At 40.4% G+C, this 11,434-nt stretch overlaps 1 protein-coding gene and 1 pseudogene across 1 annotated transcript; one reads left to right on the top strand and one right to left on the bottom strand.

Annotated features, from left to right (window-relative positions):
- Positions 1–568: 568 nt before the first annotated feature.
- On the top strand, positions 569–1,014 carry Rpl27a-ps12 (ribosomal protein L27a, pseudogene 12; annotated as a pseudogene).
- A 4,586-nt stretch (positions 1,015–5,600) lies between these two features.
- Positions 5,601–9,785, bottom strand: Klhl9 (kelch-like family member 9). Its single transcript, NM_001107944.1, is given in 1 exon segment — positions 5,601–9,785. A coding segment is annotated over 1 exon segment (1,854 nt). The 5' UTR covers positions 9,339–9,785; the 3' UTR covers positions 5,601–7,484.
- Between the last annotated feature and the right edge of the window lie 1,649 nt (positions 9,786–11,434).

An 11,434-nucleotide genomic window follows, 5' to 3' on the forward strand; every position in this document is an offset into this window, starting at 1 on the left:
GGAATCACAACTTGGATAAATACAAAGTCTGAAAGTCTTGGAAGCGTTGTATGAAAATCCCACAAACTAGCGGCATCCTTCAGGCCAATGGAGTCAGTCCTATACTGAAGGTGTAGTTCTCGTTACTTCTAAGCTCTTAGTCATGGCTTGGCTCTGAGACATGGCTGGCAGCCATGAGACATGCACAATTCCATGCCAAATCAAGAACCTGCCCTTATTTTCTGTTCAAAGACAAGATTATATTTGTAGGTTCCCTCAAGACAAGAAGAGAGGTAATAAACCCCAAGAAGCTCAGGTTACCTCTGTTCTTCTGACACAATCCTGAAGATATTAAGACCTAAACAGTAGTTGAAATTTTTGGTTATCTGTTTACCTGTGGCTTCTGAGCTGCCAGCCCTGGGGGTGGACAAGTGAGCACTCACTGAGAGCAGTAAGGACTGTGACAGGGAAAGTGCAGGATCGTGCCATGGAGACTGTGTGGGTCAGAGGAAGTTTCCAGGAGTTATGGTTAAGCTGACATCTCAAGAGCCTTTAAAACTTAACCAGGAGTTTCTTTTCTGCCACCGCCATGCAATCCAGACTGAGGAAGACCTGGAAACTCTGGGACCACGTGAGCCACGGCCATAGTCGCATTGGTAAGCACCACAAGCACCCAGGAGGCCACGGGAATTCTGGAGGCGTGCATCACCATAGGATCAACTTTGACAAATACCATCCAGGTCCCTTCAGGAAGTTGGTATGAGGCATTACCACCTGAAGAGGAACTAGAGCTTCTGCCCAACTGTCAACCTGGATAAATCATGGACACTGGTCAGTGATCAGACATGGGTCAATGCAGCAAAAAACAAGACTGGAACTGCTCCCATCATTGATGTTTTTCGATCAGGCTACTACAGAGTTCTGGGGAAGGAGAAGCTCCCTAAGCAACCTGTCATCGTGAAGGCCGAAGGCTTTAGCAGAAGAGCTGAAGAGAAGATTGAGGGTGTTGGAGGTCCCTGTGTTCTGGTGGTTTAAAGCCACTCCGAAGGTAAATTAAATGCTAACATTTTCCAATTAAAAAAACAAAAAAACAGGGCTGGAGAGATGGCTCAGCGGTTAAGAGCACCCGACTGCTCTTCCAGAGGTCATGAGTTCAATTCCCAGCAACCACATGGTGGCTCACAACCATCTGTAAAGAGATCCGATGCCCTCTTCTGGTGTATCTGAAGACAGCTACAGTGTACTTATATATATAATAAATAAATAAATCTTTAAAAAAAAAAAACAAAAAAACAAACAAAAAAACCTGGCAATAGGGATTGGGGATGTGATGTGTGTTTGCCAGTGGGGTCTCACAGAAAGAGAGGAAAGTAAAAGTTTAAAATACATAGACATGGGAGCAGAAGGGAGAATAGAAGTTAGAGTGGGAGGTAGAAATTACATTATTGAAGGCTTTGTAAGGAATTAGGGTGTTAGAGTCGACAAACATGGTTCCTGGAGCTGTAGACATGTCTCAAACACCATACTGCTATAACAAGTAAAGTTAATTTTTCTTGTTTATCTCCAAATACTGCCTTCAAGCTAGGTTCCACATATTGTGTAGAAAGAAGGGTGGGAACCCACTAGAAAATAGATACTGTATCACAGGAGATAACTGAAGTTATCTATGAGGTTCAAATTGCTAAGGGTACAACTAAATGTTAAGACTGACAGTTAAACAGAGGTGTTCTAAAACTGTCTTTTTTAAGACAGTGCTTGTTAGGCCAACAAGATGCTGCACACCTTTGATCCCAACACTCAGGAGGCAGACAGATCTACAGATCTCTGTGAGTTCAAGACCAGCCAGAGCTGGTAAGAACTGTATCTCCAAAAAAAAAAAAAAAAAGATAGTAAATATTTAATTGTGAAGATGCCTTAGAATCTAGTATGAACCATGAACTGCCACACTCCACTACCCTTTCTCTCCGACTATAGCAGGTAGGTCTGAAAGCTTAAGATAATGTGCTCTGTTCCTAGACATAATGAAAGCCATTAGCTATAGACAAACAGGAACAGATTCCCAATGAGTATTGAGTTCTGATCAAACTAAGTCAGGTTTCACCACCATTCAATCATTTAAATACAAAGAGATAATCAAAGACACAGATACTAAGTGTCAAAATCAGGGTGAGAAGAGTTCCAACAACATCCAGTTTTAGAAAATGTGGAGCATCCTATGGGGTCACACTAAAAGTAATTAATAGTAGGATGCTGAAGTGACCATTTAGGGGTTCATGCTTTCATTTGTTGAAAAATCGCATTGTTTTTTTACAAAGTATGAAACCTTGAAGATGATTTCACTATTCTGTCAAACTAAATTGTTCATACCAACTGTTAATATATTCAGCTATGAGAGTGCTTTCTGTCCAAAAATTGAGATTTTAAAAATTCTTCACTACCTGGCATCTGAAAAATTAGAGTGACATGTTAATATTAAAGTCTGTTAATCACATTTCTACCAAAGTGATAAACACAGGGGACAACTTAATGTGAGGAGGTTTCTTGTCACTCTGGTTTCAAAGCCCAGCCAAAACCATTTGCACACATTCCTTTGGACATGTGGGTATCTTATCAGGAATGCACTACCGAAGAATCCACTCATGTTTTGGCAGCCTCATCTCCATAGTGATTTCCAGCCTGCCATGGACAGTGAGACCTTGTCTCAAAAAAAAAAAAAAAATTAATGAAATATGAAATGTTTCTCCATAACTAATAGTTGTTAGTGACAACTAATTTAGATCCAGAGTGGGACAACCACAACTGTGGACATTTCCTTTGAACGCTCACTGTGCTTTTTGTCAATTTGACATGAGCTGGAGTCATCTGGGAAAGAAGGGACCTCAATGAGTAAACACCTCCACCAATTGGCCTGTGGGTGACAGATGTGGGAAGTCCAGCTCTCTGTGGGTAATGCTACCTCTGGCTTGATCCAAGTTCTGGGTATTATATGAAGGCAGGCTAAGAAAGCCACGAAGAGCAAGTCAGTAAGCAGCACTCCTCTACTGCTTAACCCGGTCTCTAGATTCCTGCCCTAGTTCCCCTCAGTGATAGACTGTGAAGTGGAACTGTAAGATGATGACCAAGTCACTTTTGGTCAGTATTCATTACAGCAACAGAAGCCCCAAGACACTCTCTGAGCACATTTCTGTTATAAATGCAGTTGGCACTATTGCAAATACTTTTCAGGAATCTAGGAAAACTTATGCTATTTAGATTTATACTGAATGTGTCACCTGGTAATACATGGGATAGTTTTGTATAACTACTAAAAGTTGATTCAGGTTTACTTACAGTGATGAAATTTTGGGGTCCATCAAATATCAATATATAGAAAAGTAATGGCATTTTCATGAAGTTATATACTACATGGATACAACATTTTCAAACAGCCTGCTTGAATTACTGATTAAACTAAATTAGAAATCTCAACTAAACTGTGCTGGGTAGGGCTGGGGAGATGGCTCAGTCAGTAACTACTTGCCACATAAGCACATAACCCAGCACTGCAGAGATGGAGACAGGAGGATACCCAGTGCTTACGGGCCAGCCAGTCTAGCTGAAGTGGAAAGTTGAAGATTCAGTAAGAGATACTGTTTCAAAATAAAATAAGGTGGAAAAGCAATTGTGGAGGACACCCTGTTTCAGCCTCTAGCCTCCACACACATATATACATATAAACCTACAAACACATGAAGCCATATACACACATGCACAGACACCAGAACTTATATATACATGTGTACATACATACACATGAACGTACCCCCTCCACACACACAAATTATAAAATGCCATTGGTCACAGCTACTGCTTACCTAATGAATACTTTTCTGTGTAAAGCAGTTTTAAAACACCTCCCCACAACCCAAGGCACACAATTCTTTAAGATCTGAGTGTTTTGCTTTTATGTTTGTATGTATGTATGTATGTATGTATGTATGTATGTATGTGTGTATGTATGTGTATGTATGTGCACTGTCTGATGCCCACAGAAATCAGAAGGCAAAAGATCAAACTAGAGTTACTCATGAAGTTAGGAACCATCATATGGGTGCTGGGAATTGAACCTAGGTCCTCTTAAGTATCTTAAGTACTGAGTCAACTCTCAAGTCCTAAGATGCAAACTCAACAAGTTCCAAGGTGAGAGGAAACACGAATCTCACAGATGTAAAAACACCCCCAAAGTCTGTCTTTAGTCGAGCAAAGGATACTTTGTCATGTGTAGAAATGTTCTTTGTAAGAACAATTACTTTCAATTATAAGCCAGAAAAACTTTAATATGACCAATGTATAAACTACACTAAAAAGAAAAATTCATGTCTGGATTTATCAGAATGAAAATGTAATTTACCTTTTTGTTTTCTAACAGGATCTTCACTATACATTCTAGACTGGCTTTAAATGCATAATCCCCCTGCTTCCATTTCCCAAGTCTGGGATTACAAACAAGCTCCAACACTTCCACAAGAATATGATGTTCATAGTGAGATGCATTTGGTAATTAAGAGATAAACTCCATGCATATTATTTATTATCTACAGGTCAGTGATCGTAGCATATCTTTGAAACTTGAATTGGCAGCTTTAAAAAGTATTTGCCAATGTCTTTATATGTATATATGATGAACTCAATATTCACAGGGGTTATGACTGACATGTAAAATCAAAGATAATCTTTATACTATGCTTTATTTTCCTGTTCATTTTGTAGGGCAAACCTTACTTTTATACCAGAAAAGCTTGTAAATATTGCTGAAAACTTACTGGGAAAAACTAAATGTTAAAAATGCTTTGTAATAATTGTTATGTCACTTAAAATTTCCATCTTAACTGAAGTTCTGGTTTTTATTAGTCATAGTAATACAGTATCAACCAGCTACTTGTATGATTACCAAAAGAGCCATCCACTATACAACACTGGAAAGTAACAGAAGTGTATGTATAAGACTTAGGTGATGCAGATGGAGCAATCTGCATACCTGGTTAAGGAGTACTTAATTACAGAACAAGCATATCAAATGTACTAAGAACAAAGAAAACCTTTTCAGAACACTGGAGAGTAAAAGGAGAAGTTTAAGACTTAGGATCATGCAGCTGGAACAGTGTACTTACCTGGACTAGGAGTACTTGTTAATTACAGAACAAGAATGTAAAATGTACTTAGAACATTTAGCAAAAAGGAGGAAAAGTATGTATAGAAAACAGGCTTGCAATATCAGCTTAGCATGTGAGAACCAGCATGAAAAAACAATTATCAGTTCCATGTGGCATCAATGGGAGGGGAGACCCTAGGTCCTGTAAAGGTTGGATGCCCCAGTGTAGGGGAAGGCTAGGGTCAGTAGGTGGGAGTGTGTGGGTGGGGAGCACCCTCATAGAATGGGGAGGATAGGGGTTTACGGAGGAAAGGGGTAACATTTTAAATGTAAATAAATAAAATATCCAATAAAAAATAAAATAAACCATAGGAAAGTTATCCAAAGGTCAAAATACAGAAGGGACAAATTTGGTTTCAAAAACTACTGAACAGCCTCCATTTGTAAAACTAAGAGTTTGAGGGGAGGAAAAAGACAATACAAGAAAATATTGGTTAAGTAGTTTTATTATATAAAGAGATCCTGTAACTTGATATGAAAAACAAAGCAACTCCAAAAGATATCACAAGGACATTAACATTTGACCAAAGAGAAAATGTAGCTTTTCAAAATACACAAGTATTCAACCTTACTATTAATAAAAAAGAAAAAAAAATCAGGATGCAATTTCTTGCTTGCTTATTCAATACACAAAGTTAGTAGCAATTTTTACCTTAACTTCTAAAAGCACTCAAATATGTCTGAAGTTAACAACAACAACAAAAAAAAAATGGAGTCATTTTAAAAAAACAAAGTATGAAAATTCTGTTAATGAAGAAATCATGAAAAGCATTAAAATGAATCAACACATGTATGTATGGGCAGTAAGTAAAGTTCAGATGCCAGAAGCCAAATCCTTTTGAATTACATTAAAGGACTGTTAATGGCATTGCTCCTGATTTACACTCTGGCACTGTCAGGGCTAGACATGCGTGTGTGTGTGTGTGTGTGTGTGTGTGTGTGTGTGTGTGTGTCTATTTTTTCCTTCAGTTGAACAATTTTCCCAGGAAAGTACATATTCAGTATCACTCATTACCAAGGGACATTGTAATTCCATTTATCTGATAAGTTCCCTGTAAGATTTTCCCCAGTAATTCTCAGTCAGAAAGTATTCCCACAGTAATGAAGACTGAAGGTCTACCTACTAAAGCACGGCCTTAAAGAAACCAGCTGACTTCTTAGAGGACCTGAAGTTGGTTCTATCCTTGAGTCAAGGCTAAAAAGGCCTATTTCTGATTAGATGCAGAACAGGGTGTGTCTCTGTTTGCTCAGATCACAGCCTTGAGGCAGCTCACACATTACTGGATGCTTACCAGCTACAGCAGCACCAGAAATCACTCAAAATCACATAATAAACAGGTCAGAGAGACTAAGGCAGGACTAAACTTAAAATCCCGGAGCTTTGTTGAAAATGCTTCTTTGCCTTCCTTAACTCCTGAATTTCACAGGTTAAAAAGTTAATGATAAAAAAAATCTAAACTTGCCTTCTGCTAAATAATCTATAGGCATGTAACTACAGAATATACAGAAAAACTAATTAAATTTTATTTAAAGAAACGATTCCATTAAATGACAAATTTGGCTGTCAATTTAGTTTGTTGTAGCCCTTAGCATCTAAATTCTGTATAAGACTTTAGACATGGACTCTCTGGTATTGAATTTTCATTGAAATAAAATTAGCTGCTTTCTGGAAGAAAATATAAGGTCATTTTCACTACAATTGAAGTTTTTACCAAGTCTAAAAGTTTATATATATGTACACACAAAGTTTTGTGTGAGTGTATCTGACTAGTGTACACATCTATTATTTTTCCTCCAGTGATAACAAATCCTGACCTGTTTCTTCTAGCTAATTTTGTCACTATTTCTGACTACCTAAGAAACTTCAAATATTCTAAGACTAATCACACAGCCTAGTTTAACAGATTGTCCAAAACTATCCAAGAGGGAGGTAGCGGTACCTGGCAATCTTTATTCTAGATTAGAACAGGGGCCTCCACTTAATGTTTCAGTCAAATCAAATGTTTCAATTTTTTAGTATAATAGACATCATTACACATTTACTATGATCTACAATTTGACATATGTAACACTACAAAAAACATCTAATTTTCTATGTATCTTTTTCACTTGTTAAACAGCTGAATATATTTAATACTTTTCAAAATGCACTTGTTAGCCATCTAATAAACAATTTGAAGCCAAACAAACAACAACAACAAAAAAAAAAACCTAAGTTACCTTTTTGTCTATTAACTGTAGCAATAAGGAGAGACAATTGAAGGGGAAGTACAACACCATCCGTGATACACTGAAAAGGTATTACACCTTGAATCTAAGAATGATCTGAAGGTGCTGAAAGAGGTGATTCTCTAGAAGGTGACCCAGGGTTTTCTTCAGGTGGAAAAACTGTGAGAGTGCAAGCCCGAATGCCACCAAGTGACTCTGGAAGATCAAAAACTTTATGCCACTCATCTTTTTCTGGGTCATATTTCTGGACAATTTCTACCATGCAGCGGTTATTCCAAGAATATCCACCAACAACGTAGATTTTGTTTTCGAAGACCGCAACTCCAACATCACTCTGACCTCTTAGCATAGCAGCAATTGGTGTCCACTGGTCAAGAGTTGGCGAATAGTATTCGCAGCTTAGGACATCATCATAATCACTTGTTCCTCTGAAATGGTTGCCACCAATGACATACAGCTTGTCTCCAACTGTACACATGCAATGCAGACCTCGGACTGTAGTCATAGGAGCCTTCTGTGTCCATTTGTCTGTATCTGGGTCAAAACACATGAGCTCATTTTGGAAAGTGTCATGGGTAATTCCTCCGGATATATACATTAAACCCCCATATACTGTTCCAGCATGGCCATAGTGGGGTTCACTCATTTTTGCAACATAGCTCCATTCATTCATTCTTGGGTTGTAACATTCTACTGTGGCCAGTTCACCAGCTGCACTGCGTCCACCAACTGCATATAAATGTCCTTTGAGTGCACTCAGGTGAAAAAATGTGCGCTTTTCGTTTAATGATGCCACCTGCATCCACTTATTATAACGAGGATCAAATCTGAAGACTGTATCAACAGCAGTTTTTCCTTTTGTGTCATAATTACTCTGACCACCAACTACATAAAGGAAGTTTCCAATAACAGCAATGCCGTGCTGGTATCGAGGAGCATCCATAGGGGCTAACGATTTCCACTCCTGCGCCCTTTCGTCGTACATCCGTAACTCTTTACTTACAACCAGCTGTTGCCTCAAAACTCCTCCTAACGTAACCAAATGAGTAGAATCTGATCGAATGGCAGTTCTGTCTGACTGCATCACTGGCTGCATATATGGCATCATTTGGTAATTGCTTGCTTCCAAAAGTAAATTCACACAGGTATTGTCAGTTCTCATGAAATCTACTGTCTGCACATAGTTGATGAGATCCTGTGGCGTCATCAGTGGGAAGCGAATATTCTTCATTAATTTTGCAGCATAGTCCATCCGAGGGTCTTCCAGCCTCAACCAGCGGCAGGCTGCCTTGAAGAGTTCAAGTTCAGAACAGTGCTTGAGACTATTGCTGGAAAGCACAAAGGCAAGCCGTTCAAAGGGGAGTTTTAGAAACTCCCCGGTACTCAACAAGGCAGGAAAGTTCTTCAGGATGAAATTATTTACGTATTTATCCACTTCTATAAGATTGTAGGTGTTAGCAATCCGTCCAACCTCAACACAGTTATCTAAGGAGACACCAGATATAAGAAATACTTTACAAAAATCCAAAACCGGCAAGATCTGTAGAAAGCTGGCAGCCTCAAGAGTATCCTGAAGATTGTCCATATTGAGAGAGAGTTTTGCAGTATAAATAAAATCAATGATTTTCTTCAGACCAACTTTGTTCACCCCATGAAGCTTAATGCACATTAGATCTTTCTCCTTCATTCCTCCTGTGAACATGGCCTTGAAATAATCACTGGCAGACGCCATCATGGCTCTATGAACTGGGAAGATTTCCTCTCCATCGCCTGGTACCAGAGTCACGTCACAAAGCAGTCCCTCTATTCTGAGCTGATCAAAGCCTTGCAATACAACAGAACTGTGCGTATTGCTGGTAAAAAACCGCGTAGTTCCAGCCTTGCAAGGCTGCAGGTGGGCAGAGACGCCCATCTCGCCGTTACCGAGCGACACCTTCATGGGAGAACCCGGAGCTCGCAGCAAGCTGCAGGCCGCAGACGTTACAAAGAGAACGCTCTGGGGAAACGCAGGGCCGCCGAACAGGCAAGCGGTCGCCGCAGCACCGCACTGGGCACACCGACGTCCGCCCTGCAGCAGCACCACGCACGTCAAATCTGACAGTAGAGTCGGTGAGTCATCACCTGAGGCAGTTACGTGACCGCTTCACCTCGTCCGGCCCGGGTTGTCGTCCTTCGCCGCTGCGCTCAGGGTGGGGGAGGGGCCGTCACGGCCTGCGCACCCGGGCTGCCGCCCTCCAAGGTTCAGCACCTCAGCGAGCTGCGGCTGCGACTTCTGCGGTCTTCGATGTGTCTCTGCGGCCACCGGCTTGGCTTGGAGCAGGGCCTGGAATTCCGACTTGGGCCTAGAACGGCGGCCTAGCACCGACGCCCAGCTCGACCTTCCGGAAAGGCCGAATCCCAGGATCCCCCGGGCTAGGAGCAGCTGCACAGCTAATGCGCCTGCGCGGCTGACCTGGCTAGGGGGCGGTGGATGGGGGAAGGGCGCGGGCGGGACTGGGGGCGGGGTTCCGCCCGGCCAGCCAGGCCTGCGGAGGAGCCATTATGTAAGCATTCAGGAATGCTCGTGCGTGTGCTTAAGCTTGCAGTGGTAGGTTTTCTTAGCACTTTTTTTAGAGCGCATTCTTTTCAAGATTTACGCCAATGGTCCTTGCCAGAACAGCAACGAAACGCAGCCTTTGTTCAAACAGAAGAAACCTGGCAAGGGAAATCAGTGTATCATTTTAATGTTCTTTTCTTCAAGAACAGTTTTACAGTTTGCATCACACTCGATTTAATAAACATCTCAATTAAAATTTTGTTTGTAAGATTTTAAAAAAAACTTTTAAAACACATGACATTTAACTTGTCACTAAATTTTGGTCCTAATGATACATTTTGAATATTTGGCAGGAGAGTAATGCCTTCAAAAAAAAAATACCTGTTTTCAGGGGTTTGCTTTCCAAACACTATTATGATCTGTAATAACGGTCTGAAATAACCTTAGAGGATTTGAACACAAAACTTTACCCTCTTTTGGATAATAATATTTGGTAGAATATTCAAGTCAATGTTTCCAAAATATTGTACCACCAATGCCTGGGTTTGTGTTTCCCTTGTGTTGAACTTTGCTTTTATAAGTATTTTTTTATTAACATGCAGTTGTTTAGCTACTGGCAGATTTTAATTTTGATTTAAGAAAAAAGTAAATAATTTGCCATAATTCTCAATTCTCGAAGTTTGAAGTTGTTGCTGTCTTTTAAATCCTTCTAGGGTTTACCTGTATGCAAACTAAGAATATACTTATATTTTTCTGTTCCACTTCCTGACTCTTTTCTAAATGGCATGTATCCTACTTGATTTTTCTTTCCAGTTCAAGATTTTCCAAAATTGGTATATAGAGAGCTTACTTACAACTTGTTGGTGACCAAAAAATGTATGCAACTGATTTACTTAACTATAAGTGGTTAATCTTCCTTTAATTTCTCCTTCCTTCTTCTCCCTGTGGTTTCTGGACAATTGCAGCAATCCAAGGAAACCAGTAGGACAACATTCTTTTCCCCAAACTAGGAGAACAACACCGTGGTCGTCATTACCCCCACCACTCCCATCCCCCCAGGTGCTCTAGCAGATCGCCAGCCTGTTTGACACCAGAGTTTTGTGAAAATGAGACTGGTGAGTGGTTTAATCCCAGAACTCCTAGGGACTAATCCATCGACTAGTCTCATTTCCACAAAACTCTAGTATCAAACAGACTGGAGCACACATAGAGGGACCCATGGCTCCAGCGGCAGATGTAGCAGAGGATGCCTTATCCGGTATCAATGGGAGGGGAGGGCCTTGATCTGTGGAGGTTTAATGCCTCAGTGTAGGGAAATGCCAGGACAGTGAGGCAGGAGTGAATGGGTGGGTGGGTGGTTGGGGGAGCACCCTCATAGAAGCAAGGGGAGGAGAGATGCGATAGGGGGTTTTCGGAGGTGAAATCAGGAAGAGGGATAACATTTGAAATATAAATAAATAAAATAACCAATAATAAAAATAAGTAAATATAAAAACAAG

This window comes from Rattus norvegicus, chromosome 5 (genome assembly GCF_021556685.1).
Source record: "Rattus norvegicus strain SHRSP/BbbUtx chromosome 5, alternate assembly SHRSP_T2T, whole genome shotgun sequence".
Lineage (NCBI taxonomy): Eukaryota > Metazoa > Chordata > Mammalia > Rodentia > Muridae > Rattus > Rattus norvegicus.